The 21,297-nt window shown below is 39.6% G+C and overlaps 1 protein-coding gene across 1 annotated transcript; it reads right to left on the bottom strand.

Annotated features, from left to right (window-relative positions):
- Positions 1 to 1,184: 1,184 nt before the first annotated feature.
- Positions 1,185 to 16,682, bottom strand: LOC116707916 (cadherin-related family member 5-like). The gene is made up of 15 exons (XM_032545620.1): positions 16,535 to 16,682; positions 12,352 to 12,518; positions 12,204 to 12,254; positions 10,857 to 10,946; positions 10,650 to 10,742; positions 10,438 to 10,539; positions 7,531 to 7,716; positions 7,275 to 7,365; positions 7,062 to 7,159; positions 5,313 to 5,516; positions 4,616 to 4,726; positions 4,466 to 4,532; positions 3,823 to 4,011; positions 3,262 to 3,428; positions 1,185 to 2,015 (listed from the first exon to the last, which is right to left on the bottom strand). The coding sequence occupies exons 1-15, from the start codon at positions 16,623 to 16,625 to the stop codon at positions 1,458 to 1,460; spliced, it is 2,265 nt and encodes a 754-aa protein (XP_032401511.1). The 5' UTR covers positions 16,626 to 16,682; the 3' UTR covers positions 1,185 to 1,457.
- Between the last annotated feature and the right edge of the window lie 4,615 nt (positions 16,683 to 21,297).

Raw genomic sequence — 21,297 nt, 5'->3', positions numbered from 1 at the left:
TCATCCAAGGCACGCGTTTGCTGGGTTACTCAGGTCGATCATAAAGGTTTAAAAGAACTTCCTCACCAGAATCAAATTTTTGTGAAGCAACTAGGGTGTTGTTTGCGTCTTCATCCACCAGAGGGGAGCAGAGATTCTTCCTGAGATGCTTGAAGTCCAAAACCGGCTGGTGAGTTTTGTGGCAGTTCCTTTTATCAGTACTTACTTACCTGCTAATATTAATGTGGTTAAAGGTATCAGAAAGCATTTGGTAGAGTTTAAAACTGTTAGTTTTAAGGCTGAAACACAGGAAGAGCAAAGCTGCTTTCAAGAGGAACAAAAACCTCAAGGACTGCCTGTTCATGCAAAGGTCAGGTCAGACCAACAGCCTGGGACCACTGGTCCTGTGCAAATCTTCACGCACCACAAATTGGTTTAAAACCAGTCGTATCCCTACTAATGGTCTGCAAACACAGAATTGTGAAATCTGTCAAATGAGGTTTGTGGATGACGCGTCAAGTACTTTTGCTAGCTCGACTTACGTTACATGCAACAAATGTGTTGCATAAAAAGTTGAGGAAACCACACATTTTACCAAATCAATAATTTAATGTACATAGTTTGGACTCATAAGAGTTTTGCAGTACAATCCTTCCTGGACCATGGGTCAGAGGAGGACGGTTCCTAAAATCTGATTGATCAGACTTGAAATAAGATCATCACTCAGGTTGAATGATGTGTGAATATTGGAATTTGGGGGCTGACGGCAGTAGGGCCCATGCAAAATGTATTTTTACATTTTGATTTTAACCCTAACCTTTATGGTATAAACACTCAGCTTTAGATTTCTCTTGTGGTTTTGTCGCGAATATAAATTGTTCCAATGCTATGCTAAGCATAACTCCTAAGCTTCTACTTCAGTCCCCTTCAAAGAATGTTATCTGATTATGATATTTGACATTTAGTTTTCGGTTTGTAAACCTTAACGGTAGCGGTTTCAGACAGGTGGCACTGACAGACGTAGCCATCTAGCCGTGCTGCGGTAGGAAAATCTGACGAGGTAGCACCGATCGTCAGAATACCAGACTTTTCTGAAAAGGTCAGGGTGTCTGAAAAGGTCAGGGTATGGCAGCGGCTGATTAAAGCCCAGCATCATTCAGAAAACATGTCTGATGCAAACAGTGAGCCGCTAAGAACAAATAGAGAACACTTTGCATGTATTTAATCTGGTTGTTCCGCAACAGTTTCTGCATGAAATTTTTTACACAAATAAAACATTCATTGACAACTTAACAAAACAAATCACCTTTTCAAATGCAATTCACACTTTTACATCAAAATATTTTTCTTTTACAGGGTGTTTTTCTGGTCCATATTCGATGCTATAGGCTGATAAGATTAACAGTTACATGGATGATAAGTCGATGTACATTTTTAATATGGCTGGTTCCTGTTATTAGCTCACGTTTCAGCCGTTCTCACAAATCAAAGTTAAGTTCGTCGTCATTCTCAGAATCATCTGCTGGATCATCGAACTTGACACCAAGACCACTATCCAGATCCGTTTCAGCAAACAAGACTTTTGGTGATTTTCGCTGCAAATTTTTATCTTTGTCTCCTCTGCTGTCGGACGATGGCTCCTCATCTTCATCATCGCTGTGTTCATCTTGATTTTCTGGGATGATGACCACTTCCTCCTTGGCATTGGGATCAATGTCCTCTTTAAACCAGACAGACTTGTATCCCTCCTCCACTCGCCTCTCTTTGGTCAGGATGGGTTTCACCTCTTTTTCATTGTCTGCCCGATCTGAGCCGCTGTCGCTGGCGTTGTCAGAAAATTGGGTCCGTTGTCGTGCTGAAGAGCTCTGGCTCGCTCCTTCGGAGTGAGTGTTCTCTACTGGCTTTGGTGGATCCCAGCTAGTTAATACGCCTTTTCCCTCTGGACCACCAGAGCCTGTGCTACTTCTGTCATCGTCGTTGTTTTGGAAAGCCTCGTTTGTGTATTGAATTCCTTCTTTTTGATTGGCTTCACCCAGCTGTGAAAGGACAAAAAAGGAAAAGAGTTGAGTCCCTTCACGTCAGCCTTTCGGTTTGTGAGCTAGTGACTGGATTTTTAGTCTCTGTGCCACTAAAAATGTTTTCCTTGTTTTGTTTTTTGGTTTGTAAAATATGTTTTAGTGAGAGGTTCACCCTGAAGTCGTCATAGTGAAAGTAGCAAAAAGTGTAAACTTGAGGCCTAACAGTGAAAGTCAGAGACATAATAAGGAGTAGACCCTGCATTGGCAGCTCGGGCGCAGGAAATACGGCGGCCATCTTTGAGTGGTCGTCTCTCCTAATTGGCTAAACCAAAACATCAGAAGAAGCCTCAGCACTGTGAGATATTTTTGTTGAAATTTATGGACTCTGAATGTGAGGGTTCGAGGAATAACTTTTCACAATTAAGATGAACATATTATTGTTTTATGAATAGAATGTTACTTACAGTCTGTCCACAAGCAGAATGCCAACAATATTAATAGGAATAATGTTTGGTGTAATACCAATGTTGTGTCCCAGCTATGAAGGCTCACCAAGATTTTGTCAATTTTAAAAAGTTTTTTTTAACTGACACAAGACCACTACTGTAGAAATATAACAAATATTACTTTTATAATATTCACCTGCAAATTTTACCATATTATTTACATGTAACCATCACAAAATACAAAGAACAGGATGTCTGACTGGAATAGTTTAATAGATTATATGTGTGTATGTGTGTGAGTTTGTTTGTGGGGACCCACTGCTCCTCGTGGGGGCCAGGCTTTGGCCCCCACGAGGGGAACCGTTGTTTTTGGGTCAGGGGTCAGATTTAGGACTAAGGTATGAATTGAGTTTTGGTTATGGTTAGGGAAAGGTTAAGGTTTAGGCTGTAGAAATGAATGGAACTCAATGGAAAGTCCCCACAAAGATAGCCATGCAAACGTGTGTGTGTGTGTGTGTGTGTGTTTTTGTCAGATGAAGTGCAGTCAGAGTGCAGCTTCTTTTCAGGTGTGCTCAATATTTGGGATGTAGTGACAGCAAAAAGGGAAAACTCCCCTTTATCAGGAAGCAACCTCCAGCAATCAATAGCTTCACCTGTCACTCTTCTGAAGACAACCTAAAATAAAGTTGTTACTTTTTGGTACCAAAACCCAACGTGCCTCAAAGAAAGCTCAACAAAGATCTCTGGTTGGTTCCTTGCTTTAGCAGTGCTCTTGCCCTGCCGCTCTTGGGGGCTGATTATGCTTTGTTTTTACTTACAGAGCTCCGAAACATGCTGGCCTCTTGGATCTTCTTCCAGGCTGCATTTCCCCTCCTCATGCGATAAACAAGCAACCCGATGACCAGCACACAGAGAAACAAAAGAACACCCAAGGTTGCCCCCAATGCAGCCATGTCCACAATTCCAAACTCACCAGCTGGTCCCACTGCAACAAAAGAAAGAAACATTACAAAGATTTTCTTAAGGATTGTTTGAAAAATAAATGATCAGTGCGATGCGAGTCATGTTTTAATTGTGTTTAAAATGAACAGAAGACATGGATTAGCAACAAAATGACTCATAACTCTGTCGTTACGCTGGCCTGGACTGTCCAACTATGACTATATTAAAAAACTGTGTTCTGTGATTGGTTTGCTTTAATGCCAACAAGACTGTTGTTTGTCCAAGGTGAAGGACATTGACCTGAACAAGAAATGGGACCCGATTTCAATTATGTTGGGGGCAACTACACCCTGAAAAGATCATCTGTCATCCTTCCAGGTTTCTGTAAAGTTCCTTGTTTTTCTTTTAATGCCTGCTGTTGAGACAAACATTACCACCTGGGCGAGCTGTGCTTGCAGTTGAGGCTCCTTCTGTGGGCCCAGTGGTGACGATGGTGTCAGCTGACAGAGTGGAGTCACTGGTGGGCATGATCTCTTTGGTTGTCTCGCTATCAGAGGTGGATTTCTCTATGGCTGTTGTGGTCATAGAGTCTGTAGTGCTCTGAGGCAACGTGGTGGTAGAGAGACCTGAGAGGACAACACACTTTGAAGCATATTTATTTCAATGCTTCACCATGGACATAAAGTACTTTTGATATGTTCCAAGAAAAATGTGGATTTCAGATTAAAACAAAACAAAAAAAACCAACAACAACAAATGAACCTAACAATACTGATGTGCTGAAAGTCATTGAGAGCAGTGCAAGTCAAATAATATTGTAAGAAAAAATGTAAACTTCCAAACAGTCACGTACTCTTCTTAATTTGGCTCCTTGTTTATGAGTAAGGACAGATTGTTATGAGGGCAGACCAACCACAGAACAAAACCATAGTGAATGTGACCAAACACAAATGTCAAATATTCCCTTTGTTTCTTCGAAATAAAAGAAAAACGGTTGTAGCAAGATTTTTGGGGGAATATTCACAATGAGCCAATCGAAAACCTAAGTGACATGTTTTATTAGACGACGTTTAGACCTACCCAACGTCAGTTCAACTCGGAGCTCTGCAGTAGCTGTTTCATCATTAGAAACGTCTGTTGCCACAACCTGGAACATATAATTGGACTTGAGCAGCCAATACAAAGAGATCCCAGTCAGCCTGGTTAGCATCCAACTTCCCTTAAAATTACCTGGATTGATACTGAGCTCTCTGGCAGAGCTTTGGTCAAGAACACGTAGCCACCAATAATAGCAAAATCACTGCTGCCTTTGATTGAGTAGGTGATGTTGGGGTTTATTCCCTGTTTGAAGAGATTGCAAAGACATGTCAAAACATTTATTGCCTTTACGGTGATCTCTGAGAAATTAGGAGATGAAAAAAGATGAGGAATTTGAAGTAAGCTCAGTTTAGGGAATATGCTGAATGCTTATAGACATTAGGTCCTGCAGTGTGGCAGGGGTTGTCATCTTTTCAGAAAGGCATCCCAGGGTTGAAGAAAATGTTCAAACGCATTCTTGTGTAGAAAGTTTTGTGAAAACAGTGATGTCACAGCTTCACTTTGAACGTTTTGTGTTGCGTCCTGCATGACAGCGCCCCATTGAGGCCTGCCGGAAATGATTCCATATTTATGAAGGGCAATTACAAATAAAAAAAGTGTTGAAAGAATGTCAATGTTTACGAGGCCTTTACAAGGGTTTCAGGTTTTTCCATGAAATCCACAAACCGTGTTTCCAAAAGCAACAAAGAAACACATCAAATTTCTAAAAGCAAGAATTAAAAATGAAATAGTAATACATATCAGTTGATGCCCACATCATAATGTTTTCTCTCCATTATAACGTCTCACGTTATCCACTTCAGCCAGAAGGAGTGGTGAAATGATTTACCCCAGCGCCAATGTAGTCCTCATCTGTAGCAATGATCTGTAACGGCTGGTCCTTGTTGGTCAGGTCCATTGCCATAGAGCCCACTGAAGTGATCAGACCTTCATATAAAGCCTTCTGAAACTCTGGAGCATGAAGGCTGTGCACTTGGACTCTGAACGTCACTGTTGTGGTTGCGAACTGATGAGTGTTTTTCGTCTGAGCAGCCTGTGTGGGAAACACATTCCGGTTAAAAAGGTTCTGAGGTCTCAAATATTAAGAGTTTCTATGAGGAGAGACTTAAAAGTAAACCGGTGGCAGTGGTCCTAAAAGATCTTTACTGCTTGAAACTGTGAAGTGATCGAATGAAACAGAGAACTGTGTTTAGTCATTTTATTCAGGAATAAAATGATTTGATTTGATCCAAGAATAAAATGACTAAATGCAGTAGTTTTTAATTTGATTGCTTCGCAGTTTCAAAACATTATTTGAACATGTTTCTTTGTTGAAGTTGAAATTCAATTTCATTGCAAAAGTAGATTCATGGAAATAATAGAGCTGTATGTTATGAAAGTTGACTTTGTTCAGTGGGAGAAACTTTAAAAAAATGATCACCTCAGCTTCCCAAAGTGACTTTGGTTTTAAGGGCATAACAGAACTGAGAGCCAGAGCTAATTTAGTATTAACTACATTTTAATTGATTCATTTAAAACAGACCTTCTGGTCAAAAAGCCAGTAAGACAAATGAATCCTGATGAAATCTGGGAGCTCACTGTGATTGTCATTTGTGTCCTATCCTGTATTGTCAGCTGAAGACTACAGACATCAACAAACTGCAACTTATAAAGAACTTATTCATGAGACTGACATAGTCATAAAGTATTAGCTAAAATAACCTTAGGAAAGTTTTGGCAACTCAACGTTTTACTCAATGTATTTAACTTTTAGGCCAAGAAACTGATAAGCAGCCCCGCATCATGGTGCAACCTCTAATGTATTTTTCTATGGTATTCTCCTACCATGTAGAAACCAGTCCCTTGTTCTACATTTTGCTTTGTACCAAGTGTCCAGTAGCTGTTCTGGACACTCAGCTACTGAGAAATGACTGATTACTCGAGGCGGGGCTCTGTTGAAGTTTTAAACTTTACCCAATCGCTATAATTTGGCTCTGATGTGTGTAATGTGCCAGTTCTACGTAATGAAGCTTACCAGAAATTGTCCGCGATGTAAACAACCGTCCCCAACTGTTGAGCCCAACGAGATGGCTGCTAATGCTAATTTAATCTTTGAAATATTTGGAAGAGTGGCCGACACAGACTGAATGGCTTCACTCACCTCCTCCACTGTCATTGTCAAGCTACAGGCAGAGCACATTTCTAAAACAACACAGAAAACTGCCGTCATCGTTTATAACTTCTCCATCTGTTTGGCCCGGTTGAAATTCTACTGGAGAAATCCAGCTCAGTGGGAGAGAGCCCAGATGGAGCAGTGAGTTTCAAATTGAGTGGAATTATGTAGGAAGGCAATGAACTCGCTGTCAATGTATTTTCTGAGGTTAGGTAGTAAATGAGTTTTTTTTTCTGAAACTAGGTCAAAATTTAAACACACATTTTTAACTGAGGCATTTCTTGGCGATTCATCATGGAAGAATCTGCAGGTTTTACCTGCTTTCTTTAATAAGATGCCAGAGGCTTTATTTTGGGTCAAAGTTACAACATTACAACTTGAATAGAAGACGCCTTTGTATTCTAGAGTTAGTTGAATTTACTGTACCAGAACTGTCAGTGCAATTTCCCCCACAACATCCGCTGGCCGCAGCATGGTGATGTTTCCAGTGTTTGGATTAATAGAAAACAGGTCGTCCTCTTTTCCTGAAACACAGATTCAAGAAGCTACTTCCTCTTTCTGATACAGATTGGCTATCAGAATAAGCTTTTTGTCACCACGTTTGTAAAACATGCTCATGTGACAAACCAGGTCGCTTACCAGAAAAGATGGAATAGGTTATCTCCTCTTTTATTCCTAAATCTCCATCAATGGCATAAAGAGGTCCGGGCTTCAAAGGCAACACTCCAGTCTATAAAGGAATTGACAATATAAAGGTATATCTTCACAAAGATTACATAAGGGTTGATAACTTCAGATAATTGCAAGAAAAATACAAAAAACAAAGCAGGCCAGAGAAATGTATTAGAGAATACTCCATATGTTCTCTATCATCATTTCCTAGGAAATGACTTACCTCTTGTTCGTTTAAGTAAATTTTGCCAGTGTAGCCTGTATTCAGGCAAATCACTGCTTCATTTATATCATGCCTGGCACAAGGTTCGAACCATGGAGGTCGGTTATCAATGTCTATGATGGAGATCAGGATGGTTGTGGTAGCAGTGAATGATGGCCCTTCAGGTGGAGAAGTCAGAGGTGTATCCTTGAAAGAGAGAGAGTACCATTCAGCCCACAATTATACATGCCCACGGCAGACTTAGATTCAAAATGATTTATATTCGCCCAAATAGTTTACTTCTATTAGGAAATGATTCAGGCAGCTCTCAAAGAATGAACTATGTAAAAGCAGGATCAGCTTTGTAAGACAAAAAACCAACAAAAACCCCAACTGAGCTGTTTTAATTTACATTTTATTATAAAAATAGGTTGAAAACAATTTATATCATTCTCAATAATCATCAGAAAATTGGCATTACTACAATTAGACCCTTCCTATAATCACTGAAAATATCTTTGTGTGTTTGGTGTTTTGCTGATTTATCTTTGGTAATGAGCTCCAAGTTTTAGAGGTATGAGTCTTTAGTTCCCTCTAGTCTTTAGTTCCCTCTAGTCTTTAGCTCCCTCTACTGCAGTGTTTCTCAATTCCGATCCTCGGAAATGCTCTGCATATTTTAGATGTTTCTGTTCCAGTACACCTGATTCAAACGATTGCGTGACCTCCTTTGCATGCCATCAAGTGCTGCAGAAGCTCGTTAATCACCCAGGTGTGTGGCCGAACGGAAACACCTAAAACAGTGGTGTCCAAAGTCGGTCCTGGAGGGCCGGCATCCTGCATGTTTTAGTTCTCTCCCTGGTTTTACGCCCCTGGAAGGCCTAAGAAGAGCATTGACATGCTGAACAGGTTGCTACCACCACCAGGGACTCATACCTCTAAAACATGCAGGATGTTTTAGTTCTCTCCCACTTTGGGCACCACTGATCTAAAAACATACAAGACAAGGTCCTCAAGAAACAATGTTTTGCAGAGAGAAGAGCCACCTGGTGTTTAAACATGGTGTTTGTTAAAGACATTTCATACAGAAGTCCAACACCAAAACACTGTTTAGGTTCAGATTAGGAAAGCCGTTCTTCCAGATCACAACCCTTCAGGTCACAAAGAGGAGAGATATTTGCTAGCTGGAGAAAGTTATAATCAAACTACTCAGTTGGGGGCCTGTGAGATTCCCTCACCAACATCTCTTACCCTGGGCAACTCGGGAGTAAGAAGGTACAATCCCTCTCATTGAGTTGGGTTTCAGAGATCAAGCCAAAAATTGGCATAGCAAGGCTCCCGGTCAGTCAACTTGCCAAGCATAGGGCCTCATGTATAAACTGAATGTTTTGTCTCTGATGAAGAAAATTGTCAATAGAAGGACCTGGAGGGTGCTTGTGTTCAGAGACCATAGTGATCTGCTCGGACATGTTGATGTTGGTTTATTAGCGTTTAGATTGTCCAGATTGATCATCCTGGAGCCCTCCGCAGAACTTAAAGAAGGAACCGCGTGTTTCTGGTCCAATTGGAGCCGGACCTTGACTGGTCCAGCTCCTTCATCCTTCAGTCGAGCTATGCCAGCTTTCTGAATGCGTCTTTATGAATAGAAAGCATTTCCATTCTGTCAGTGTACAACTTCTACACATGATTCCTCTATTTAAAATAAACTTCTACATTCCCCATTCACCGTAAAGGACTCTCTGTCACACCGTCTTTAAATCCCAGCTGAACGCTCTGCTGGTCATACAAGCATTTGCACTTGGATTTCTTTATTTTTCTTTTTGTTTCCTATTTGGAATTTTTTCTTTAAAATTTATTGTTTTTATTTTTTGTGAGATGACCTTACGTGGTCCGGGGACCACAGTTTGAGAAACACTGTTCTAGAACAGTGTTTCCCAGTAACGTGTTTCCCAGTACCAGTCCTCAGGGACCACAGCGCTGCATGTTTTTGGTGCTTGTCTTCTGCAACACACCTGGCCTGAATAAATGGCTGATTAACAGGCTTGTGGTGCACTTGATGGCCGAGGAAGAGGTTGTGCAATTTTTTGAATCAGGTGTACTGAGACAGACAAACATGAAATGTGCAGGGCAGTGGTCCTTGAGAACTGGCATTGAGAAACACTGCTCTAGAGAGTCGTTCTCCTGCACACAGCATATAGGATTTAAATGATACTTCTTCTTCACTTCTTTTCCTTGCAACTGGTTTAAAGCTGCATATTGCCACCTACCATATAGGGCTGGAGTGTGTAATTTTACAGCTTGTCAGCAGAACAAAATAAACACAAACCACAGGAAAGGCTTTAGAGAAATGTGGTGGAGTAAAAAGCATAATTTTTATTGTTAAAATCTATAAAAGGTGGAAAGTCAAACAGATAAAATGATTAAATATCTGCTGTTGCAAGAAAACTGAATTTATGCAGTTTTAATAAAATAATGCATGTTTATTTTTATTATTATTATTTTATTTTACAAACTTTAAAGGGGCAGCATTTTCCAGGCACAATCAAGTAACTACATTATCTTCAGTCGTTACATAACTTAAAAGGAATTTGACTTAGCAATACAGTGGCTTGAAAATGGGCCTCTGTCTCTTTAAGAAGCTCCTGCTCTTTCCCACACGTTTCTCAAATAAACCTTTACCAACATTCACATGAGTGTTGGAGTGAGAAATAGTTTGTATGATAAGATTCGGGGATATGCAGTTCCACCTAATTTTGCCAATTAGCAAATGTTGAAATTAGCTATGCTTGCTAATTGCTTGCTAGAAGTTTTGGAAAGAATATGTGGCATTCTGCTAAGCTTACGAAGCGTTTTGGAGAAAAGGGTCCGTTTCCTCAACTCTGTCTCAGCAATCCTAAAAACTGTCAGTGTTTGGTGAATAAAAATACTTACTTGGGCTTCCAGTATCAGTCGAACCTCTTTGACTTTATCATAATCAAGAGGCCTATTGACAAGGATTTCTGGTGTACTTTGCGACCTCAGCTTAAAGGCGTCCTACAGAAATCAAACAGCACAACAAAAATGCATAAGGTAATTTCTACAATGGCATGGAAATGTATATTAAATATATTTAAAATAAACATTTTAAAAGTAAAACATCATACAGGTTCAGACTCAGATTTCAGCGTGTAGTACAGCACAGTTCCATCAAGGTCAATGGCAGGAAACTGACCCACAATGGTGTCTATCCGAGCCAGCTGGATAGAAACAGACCACAAAAGATGGAATGTTAAAGGTCAGGAGAAATCTAGCTACAAACTGCGTGTCCTCAACAGTTATCTGCATTCTGCAGATGTTTGTCTAAATCTTACCTCTTCAACATTTTCCTGGTACAAGTCCTTCTCAAAAAATGGTTCGTTGTCGTTCACATCTTGCACAATTACCACGATAGTTTTTGAAATCTAGAAAGAAAGAAAAAAAAAACATTTAGATTTTTTTGTTTTGTTTATTGTCTTCTTCCTGTGAGCTACTGTAACAGCAATTGGCATGACGCTCTGTGACGCTTTGTCAGCACCTGGCCAACTGGCAGCTGCTATTTGTCCCGAAGCACGCGCCCCTTATCTGGAGGACCTGAACCTCCATCAACATTGCTGGGATTCATCATCGCCAATGCGCTACGGTCATAAAAATTTCGAGGAATATTATAGGAAGTCATGGTTGTCAGTGGGGAACATGCAATCCTGACAGCCATCACCCAGAGTGTTTAGAGGGCGGAATGCAATTTATTACATTTCCAAAGCCCAAACGAGTCTGGAATAATGCAAGAGGTGGATCAAGGCCTGCAGCCGACCTCATGAAACTGTAATCGACAGCAACTACCAGATGATTGTCTGCACAAAGGCAACTCCCATGTTTTTTGTCATAATGACACTAATGCATGGGGACGGAGTCGGCGTTGGGTCAATTAATAGGTAGTTCAAAAAGAATCAGAGAAAGAAAGTGTGTTATGATGATGAAAGTGTAGAACATTTAACTATTGCTACACTGCATCAACATGTTTGATTGTGCTTTATTTACATCCTAATTATTATTTTAATTCGTCACAGCTTCTTGCTATGCTAGTTTTTTTTTTACTAGTGTAAATGTGGAAGCTGTGATTGCCTTCTTGTTTCTGGTGAAACATTTAAATATTTTTCAGTTCAGTTTACTTATATGGCACCACATCACAACAAGTGGAATCTTTTTTTTTTTAAAAAAGTCATTCCAGCTCAATCATACATATAGTCCAATAAATCCCAGTTATCAATAAGTGAATTAAATTATTTAAAGGAGTTTAAAATGTTTTGTCCAAACCCAACAGACTGAATCAAACTCGATCCAACCGATGTACAGCTCACTGTGCAATGACAACACATCTAATCTAATTTCAGCTAGCCTAATTATAGATCAAATTAACTAATATTGTGAATAACTCAACATACCCAAGTAAAAGTTTGAAGAAAAGTCATGGAATTTGAGAAACTGCGAGACGTGACAAGGAGCTACTTCTAGTTTTAGGATTCTCTGAGAATACGGACCCTGTTCCTTACAGAGCTGAGAACGTCCTCACACAGACTTTAGCATTTGATAAATAAATAAAACATGACAAATAAAACAACTGCCTGTGCGCATAATATTAAAGCCGTTTGATTTTTTTAACAAACAGAAAATAGTCTCACCGATGCACTACCCAGAGTACATCTTATAACAACAGCATAGGTCTGTGTCTCCTGTAAAAAAAACAACAAAAAAAACATTATGACAAACATATATATTTATATATATATATATATAAATATATAGTGGTACAAATCTTGCACAAATTACCTCACGGTCCAACACTTCAGTCGCTATCAGCTGGTTTCCATTAATGCCAAATGGCACGTCTGTGCTTGTAATGGCAATTGTCTCTCCAGTTGTGATGGAAATTGTTGTCACAACATCACCAACATTGTTGTTTTCTTGAAACTGTACTGGGCTTTCAAAAGAACAACCTGTTGTGAGAGAAGCATATTCAGCAGGGACTGATGGAAAGACAGTTCTGGATGTCATATATACCGTAGAATACTGTTACTGTGGTTACAGTACTTTGAAGGGACATTCATGCTGTCATTATTATGAGGTTTACATAAAAAAAAATCTTTATGAGTTATTAACATCCCATAATAATCTATCAACATCACTGGTTAATAATCAAGCTCATTCCTTCAACAATAGAACTTGTGCAGCAGCTGCAGCCTGCAGCTCACACATTTGTTTTCTTTCACTCTTCATATGAGATAAAAAAAATTGTCGCTACGACTTGAATCTCAGACCATGTCAAGTCTTCGGGGCGCAAGTTCAGGTTGGTGAATCAAACGTGAGTCGCCATCTCTGATGGATAAATGGATAGATGAGCAAAGGAGTTGGTGATGCCAGAAGTCAGAGGAAAACACCCAGACTGGTTTGAGATTATAGAAATGACTGCCTGTATCAACCATGGTAGACAGATTATAATCTCTGAACAACATAGTTTGTTGTATAAACAGTTCAGGCTGCTGGTGGTACAATAATCTGGAAGGTATTTTCTTAACCCTGTTTTTGCCCATATTTACAAACTGAGCAAAGCTTTCTACGCCTTTATCAGTGTTTTCCAACGTTTAAGCGAGCGCCAGGCTTGCATCTCTCACTCTGCCATGTGTCTTCCTTATGTTTTGTCCAGGTACAATCAGGAGCAGCGCTACACATCGTCTGAGACAACGAGCTGAAATAAACAGGCTTCAGATTGAGAATGAGGAGATTGTGAATCAGAGCAACAAAGTCTTTGACTGTTCAAACTCTTTTCTGCTGGTGCTGAAAGTTAGCAAGAAGACGAATTGGGTGACAGATGGAAACTAAATTGGACTATAGTCAAATTTATGACTGAGGATAGATAGCAGAGTTAATGATTTACTAAATGTTTCTGTCATTTAGTTGAAATGTCCTGATTAATCAGAATTGATTGTTGATGCACTCTGAGGAATGTGGCTTGAGGGGAGAGGAGGGGAAAGGATACGTTCCTCTCGTTCCTTTAGGATGTTTAAACTAAATGCACAGAGAATGGCTTTAATTATGCCAGTTTTGTTTTATGTGCGTTGTTTTGCTATGTGAATGTAGATGAATGTGTACGTGTGTGTGTGTGTGCATGAACATATTGTTTACCTGTGTACCTGAGCCACAGATATCTGTAGGATGCCAGACAGGCACTGATAGAAAATACCAGAATTACTCGGTCAGATTCTGGCTGTAACCGGATTACGATCATTTGGCTGCTGAAACAGGTTTACTGTCCACTCACTTAACAAAGCACAGTTAATAATATGGTTTAAATCACCTTATTGGATCTAATTATTGTTCCCTAAATAATTGTTCCCTGCATAAACTACATATCACTCTCGCTTGCTCCTCTCCTTTTTCTGTCTCTCTGTATGCTCCTCATAAACATCCTGTTGCAATATAATGATGACAATATAAAAAATATATCAGAAGGAAGTCTCCATAATAAAGTCTTTGCTGTCTCCTTTCAGGGTTTATTTGGATACAGTGCAGTTAGTTAAGATGCATGCGATCACTCAGCATGCATTTAAATATCTGGACCTTGAAAACCAATAACCCAATACTAATGTTGATGCCAGGCTGAACAAACCTTTGTAATACCAAACCTTGTTATATTGCAGTTTTTGTTTATTACAGTTTGCACACTTTTAGCCCCCATTTAAGGCACAAAAGTGGGGGCTTATGTGCCCCAGTTTTGGGCATGGCCCCCCATAACCTTTTGTTATGGGGGGCCATGCACCCCTTGTTATGGGGGTGCATGGCCCCCCCCCTTGTTATTTTATATACACCGTGTTCCAAATTATTATGCAAATTGGATTAAAGTGTCAGAAATATTAAAATTTTTGTTGTGCTATTAAATTTATAGATGGTTTTGTGTGTCAGGGTTCTTTGAATCACTATCATTAATTTCAGAGAGCTGGTTGATTAGTTTGTCTGCTGAGCTCAATTAAAGGAAATCTACTTAAGAAGGATGTTCCACTTTATTAAGCAGGCCGCAGATTTCAAGCAATATGGGAAAGAGAAAGGATCTCTGCTGATGAAAATCATCAGACAGTGTAGTGTCGTATGAAAACATTAGATATTAACAAAAACTGAAGCGTTATCGTCCTGTGAAGAGATTTGTGGCTGATTCAGAACAAAGATGGGTTTGTACAGATAAAGGCAAAATGAGGAAGGTTTCTGTTAGATAAATTCATCCCTCTGGGAAGATATTCTGACATCCTGCAAAGAAATTCAAGCAGAAACTTTCCACAAACTCACAAGTTCAATGGATCAAGAATTGTGCTGTGATATCAAAGAAGGTTCTATGTTAACATGGAACTCGGTCTGTTAAGATGTTTTTGATTGAAACAGCTTTTGATTTTAGTACATGTGACCATTTAATGCTGCACATTCAAAGAATGACCTTTTGCAGTTCTTTATAATCCATAAAATGTTTAGAAAATCTGCTGTGCATAATAATTTGGAACAGTTCATTTTGAGTTTTTTATTTTTGAAAGAAATACTGTTCTCATGGGGAGCTTTGTTCAGTAAAATTTGATTTATACTGTAATAGTTCATGACTGGAAAATTATACTGACCATCATTTGCATTGACCATTTAGGAAAATCTCACTTGCATAATAATTTGGAACACGGTGTACTTATTGAAGTGAAAATGCATGCAAATATTAATACTCTAAACTGCACTGTGGTGGCGGCGGTAGGAGTTCTCCCTCCAATCAGTGGATGTTGGTTTGATTCCAGCTTTGCCCCATGTTGTTGGTGTCATTGGGCATGACACTTCATCCATCAATGTGCCCTTTGAGATCTCAATTTAATATAAAGCATTGTAAGTAAAATCTATTATTACTTTTAAATTTAGTTGATAAATTTATTGGCTCAGTTCCCATGGTTCCTAATTGTTTCCAGTTTGTTACACTAACGTTTGACTGAGCAATTTTTCAAGGAGAAATTTCACAGCTAGACTCAAGGCAACCTGCCATGGCATCCCAAATTTTGGGGGATGCTGTTGTCACCTCATTCTGAGGTCTTAACTTCAAGCAAATGCTATCAAAGCATTAAAAAAAAGAAAAATCAAAAGTACAATCTTACTGGGTCTGATGAAAACAGGCATGAGGCCATTTAAACCTTTAGTGGGTTGAAATTACAAATGTGACTCAAATGGATTACAGTGTTTTAATTCTGTAATCACACAATTTTTAATATCGTGTGAATGTTTATGTGAATGCGAGGTGAAGGACTGAGTGTAGTGTGAAGCGTTTGGGTCCTCTGGATATAATAAAGTGCATTACTAATGCAGGCCATTCACTATTGGCCTGCATTAGGCCAATAGTGCCTATTGGGTTTCACTGTTTACAGATTGTGAATCTGGAAAGTATTTTATCCCTGGAAAATACTTTCATGGGGCAAAGTATTTTTGTCAAAGCTATAAAAGTTATGAGATATCTTTGTGTGCAATGCTGAGCTAAAACAAGCATCTTTACGGGAGCCGTGGCCACTGCAGGCTGAATGAGCAGATATGATGTCGTCCATTTAGGATTGTTAGAATTGTTTTGGTAGTTGTAAAACACACAAGCATTCATCAAATCTTGATAATATGTGGAACGAATGCATGGACATTTAAAAATTAGCTATTTTATTCAGGATAAATTGGTTGTTTGCTCACCAGCGGTAATTACCTCCGCCCTTGGACTCTGGAGGATAAGTCCATGATGCGCAATTTCCTGTTTCAAACACCGTCTTTACGTTGCTTCCTTGTTTCCACTTTTTCATCTAAATGTACAACACTTTGAAGTTCTAACTGATCTAAGGAACTCTCCATCGGTCCGTGTGAATTAATGACCCATTAATAACCCCGGCTGATAAATTGTGCATCAATCAATCAGAGACGTTATTAGAGACGTTAAGAAGAAATCAAAGACAACAGAACTTACTTTGAGATGTGGCGTTGGACGCCTGAAGCAGAACCAGAAGTAAGCAGATGAAGAACTTGCCCACAGAAAGGTGTGGGTCAATACAGTCCATTTTTCTGTCTCTGTCCTCCTTGTATGAGCTGGTCTCTGTGTGTCTCGTTGCCCTGCTTATCTGTGGGCTGTTACAGCTGCAGATGGACTTTTGCCCATCATAAAAAATGAGAATGTTTGTTTGCCAGGAAACCAGGAAACAATATCTGCTTCTTTGTCATTTATTTGGCTGGACTAACAAAAATAAAATATAACTTAAATTATTGGGTTCTTACATCTTCACACTTTCTTCATCAAAATAGCCTCCACCCTGAATTGCATTTTTCTTTTAGCACAACAGGACAAACATAATATGAACATATAAAACAAAAACAAGCATTTGCTGTTGAAAAATGTATTCCTCACTTAAGTTACAAAATCTTCTTTGAAACGTTTGTCTGCCTTTAACCTAACAGATACTCGCAATAGAGGAACCAGTCACCTCTCTCGCTCAGTTCCAACATTCTTAAAAAGAGAACTGCGTATTGTGCATGTTAAGATAATTAACATAGATTAAAAATAATTATGTCAGGTTCACTTCAGGTTTGGGCAATTAGAGTTAGTGAGTCGGGTTGGATCGGATTGGACACGATGCTAATGGTAATCTGCAACCTTTAGAATCCAATGAACCAGCTACGCCCTCAATCCAGATAAATAAAACGGATTTAGATCCACGAATATTACCTGACCTTTTGAAAAAAAGACAACTTATCATTTTTTATAAATATCTACTGTAGGAAATCTGTTGTACATTTTAAAGAGCAAATATTTTTATTACCAATTATAGGTTTTAATATAAAGAAAATGTATTTGTTTTTGAAGTTGATGGCTACATTTTCCTCACATCCAATGTTTTTTTTACACATAGTTTCCAGCCTAATAACAAAAAAGAAAATTGATCTAAAAATGACTTGTACTTTGTGCCATTGTGTTGCGGAAGTCACGTTTAATAATGCCGTGAGAAAAACTGAAAAAATAGCTAAAATCTGGATTTGTTATTTATCATTTATTTGCAAAACTTCAGTTGTTTCTTTAACATTATGAGTGAAAATTTTAAGAGCGATTGTGGAGGGACCACACCGCCTGTTTTGGCTCCTGAGTGGATGGGCTCTATTCAGGACCCTACTTATTCGCCACTTATTCCTCAGAATGTAGCCCATTTGTATCCACAAAATTCACAAGAATATATCATGTAAGGAGTTTTATTTTCAAAATTCCTCTCCCCCCTCGACAATGGATGACTAGAGTTATGTACATAAAAACTTTCTAAACACCTGCAGTTTCTTTTGCCATCAGTTCTCAAGAAGGAGGTTCTGATTCCCTTATTGGCCTGGAATGTTTACTGACGTTAAACAGTTTGCTCCAGAGTGTCCGCATTGCCAAGTTGCTAAAAATGTAACATCAGAGTTTAGAAGTTTTATGAGTCATCTTTGGGGATTATTGCCAAAAGAGATTGCTGCAATCTTGGAACCATCGTGGAATGGGATGGGAAATGTTCCTGTAATTGCTGACATGTTTAGTGAATGTATGCCACCGACCCATCGTTCCCCAGTTTTTGCTGACTGAGTTGGTTCTTCAGGTCTGGTTGTTGAGGTCCATTCATATTCTTTGTTGATTCAATAGCTCTCTCACTTGTACGGGGTGAAAAGGTCGTGCACTTACTTTTGGAGCATATGGTTGAGCTGCGCTGCAGAAAATGCAGCCCGACTCAACAGTTGAGCTGAATTATATTGAGCAGTTGAATGTAACTCTTCAGCTGCACATTTTACCAAGGTCTCAGAAATGGGTTTGGGCTTCTTGTCTTCTACAAGTGCTTTTGTGTTACGGCACTCCCTTTCAACAATGTTTCTATTTTAGTTTCTACTCTTTGTTTCTATTCTGATGTTTCGCTGCGAACCTCAGCTGCCTGCAGACCTTTTGTTGGCTTGCATTAAGGTTCCTCTGATAGGTGAGGAACCTTACCTGTTGGTCAAGCACCAGGAAGAAATAACCATGGTTTTTCATTGTGCTCAGGAGCGCTCACTGGTGGCTGCAGGGCGTAAGAAGGTGAGTTTCCAGTTGGTTTACCTTCATGATCACAGTGTTTAGAGGTCATCATAAAATCAAGCCACTCTTGGACCCAGTTGTCTACCAGGTTCTGAGAACCCCTACTGGTGGAGAACCTGTTTACACTGTTGCCTCCTTTTGATGATTCACAGAGAATTCAGTTTTGTTGGGTTGAGCCAGAGACCATCTGAAACTCGTCTGACAGCAGTCCATTCATCCTCCTTGCAGAGAGATCTATCAAATCCTGGTCAGCCACTTTTGTGTCTCACTGGCCTGTAAGGGGCTGGACAGAGCGCAGCACTGATTGATGAGTGGAGCAGACTGCTTTATGTTTAGGCAGGTCACTGCTTCTTGTGCTTCTGTTCCTCTTGTCAGGTGTCAGTTTGTGTGGCTGGTGTTGTCATGAAATACCGCAGGTGCTGCTGATGTATTCAAATGAATGATTTTTGAATTTTAAATACCTGTTGTATTTTTCTGCAGTATTGTTACTTCACCTTCATGGTTTTCTATCTTCTGTGTGTTTTTTCTTATTTGTTGGACTCGGCGGGCTACTGTTCCAACCAACCGGGATTACATGGTGGCTGCAGACACTAGTGGAGTTTCTCCTGCAGTCTTTTACTTTCAACCTTTCAGCAGCCATTAGCTCTTGACCCACTATCTTCGTTAAAAGTTTGTTGGGGATCTCTGGGACTGTTTTAGTGCGGTTTAGATCTCACCTGTCAATTAGACACTTAGGTTTACAAACCTACCGATCTGTACATGGGATACCTGAAGGCTCTGTTCTGGACCCACTCTGTGGACAGGACTGTCTTACCTGCACACAGATACACTACTGAATTTGTGTTTAAAAATAATATCTTTCAGCTTAGTCTTTGTCTTTTATTTTTGTTAGAATTATTTTTGTAATGTTTCTACCCTCTTTATAAAGCACTTTTTGCCTCATTAGAAATGAATAGTTTTACGTTGTTGCTTAAAATGACTATTTTAAGTAACAAAGTATTTGTACAATATACTTTTAAAGCAAGCCTTGGCATTAATTATATTTCGAGTGTTTTTCTTGTCATTTTAGACTTTGCTAAAATGATCCTTGAGCACTATAAGCCTGTGCTTAAAGAACACAACAAAATATTTCAAAATGTGAGTGAATCACCTTACAAAATGATCTTTAGACACATTTTAATAGCAAACATATTTGATTCCACATGAAGTACAACAGTAGCAGATTTCTACAGCACTTTAATAAACATGTTTGTCCATGTAAAAAGCTTAAATCTCTCTGGCTCTGCCTAGTTCCTTCTACAGGTCAGTCGGCCAATTGTTGTAAACAGAAGGGCACATGTACTGTTTGAGCAGCAGGTTCACTTTTTCCACGTCTCCTCCAACACCACTGTGAAAAAAGAAAAAAAAAAAAAGAATCCTGAGTTAGGTTTCTTTTGTACCGTCTCATTATTTTCTGAGGCTTTTAATTTGAAACTTGAGTAGGGAACATTGAGTGTAACAGAAACTGTGATGATAATCAGTGGGGCAAAGTCAGCTGACATTTACAAGTTTTATTTTCTTCTTATCTGTCTAACGTATGATAACAGTGCTGATGACGTTACTGTACCCACAACTGGCGATTGTCGAAGTTACTTCCTTAAGTTGTTGACCTGTTCATACCAGGCAGTCAGTTTATTAGGTTTTATTCTGTGTGTTCAGTAGAGTTGTACCTACAATTATCCAGGCCTCATTAAAGGGAAGTTTATTGGCAAAATCCCAAATTGTGTTGTGTAATTTGTAATAAGCAAATTACACAGCAATAGATTGTTAAATGAACTAAACGGTACATGGCCTGTGTTTGTTTAGCACTTTATCGAGGCTGACTCTGCCAGCCTGGTGTTGGTCAGTGGCCTCCTGGACCTCTGACCACCACCAGTTGATAAGGCGGGTGAAGTGTCTTGCCCAGGGACACAAAGACTGAGATAGAGCAGAGGTTCAAACCAGCAACCCACAGAACGAACTTCTACCATTGTCGCCTACAATCGTCTTATCTTGCCTACAGGATACAGAAAATGTATCCTTCTTTCAGACTGCAGTCTCAAAGTGATTCACCTAAGAACTCACATTTACAAATCAGTTGATGTTATGATTTTGGCCCGTCTGCCTGCTCATATCATCTGTTGCACCTGTTCACCTGCCTCCAAGTACAGCTCTCCTGCTCTGTGGGATCTGTAGTGTGAGTAGACTTCAGATCCCGTCTTTGGAACCTTAGAGGTTTCCTTGCCTGATTGATCTTCACCACGTTCTTGTCTCCTGGATTTGCCTTGCCCTGTTCTGCCCTTATCAGGTACCACACCAGCTTCTGCTCTCTGAACAGAAGCTTGTGCCCCATGACTATCAATCCACAGCTAGCCTACAGATTTGTCCGCCTGATTCTTCCTGCTTGTGTATGACCCCCTGCCTGTCCGACTATCCTGTCTGTTGCCAAAGTTTTCCTGTTCCATCTTATCAAAGCTACCTGTCCTAGTCAATCTTTTACCCGCAGTGACGTTGCATATCCAGCTGGATCCTTACAAAAACTCACTGAGTTTTCTGCCGTTCCCTGAATCTTCAACAGCCACTGACCAATTTATCCACCAGAAAACAGGAATTTTTCAACTTATCTGCTC

Source organism: Xiphophorus hellerii, chromosome 2 (genome assembly GCF_003331165.1).
Source record: "Xiphophorus hellerii strain 12219 chromosome 2, Xiphophorus_hellerii-4.1, whole genome shotgun sequence".
Classification (NCBI taxonomy): domain Eukaryota; kingdom Metazoa; phylum Chordata; class Actinopteri; order Cyprinodontiformes; family Poeciliidae; genus Xiphophorus; species Xiphophorus hellerii.
This window is presented reverse-complemented; position numbering and strand designations above follow the sequence as displayed.

Coding starts and splice junctions, on each gene's coding strand:
- LOC116707916 (XM_032545620.1), bottom strand. CDS start 16,625: ATGGACTGTATTGACCCACACCTTTCTGTGGGCAAGTTCTTCATCTGC. Junction 10,540..10,649: donor TGAAATCTGAGTCTGAACCT/GTATGATGTTTT, acceptor TGATTTCTGTAG/GACGCCTTTAAGCTGAGGTC. Junction 2,016..3,261: donor CCAGCATGTTTCGGAGCTCT/GTAAGTAAAAAC, acceptor GTCCTTTCACAG/CTGGGTGAAGCCAATCAAAA.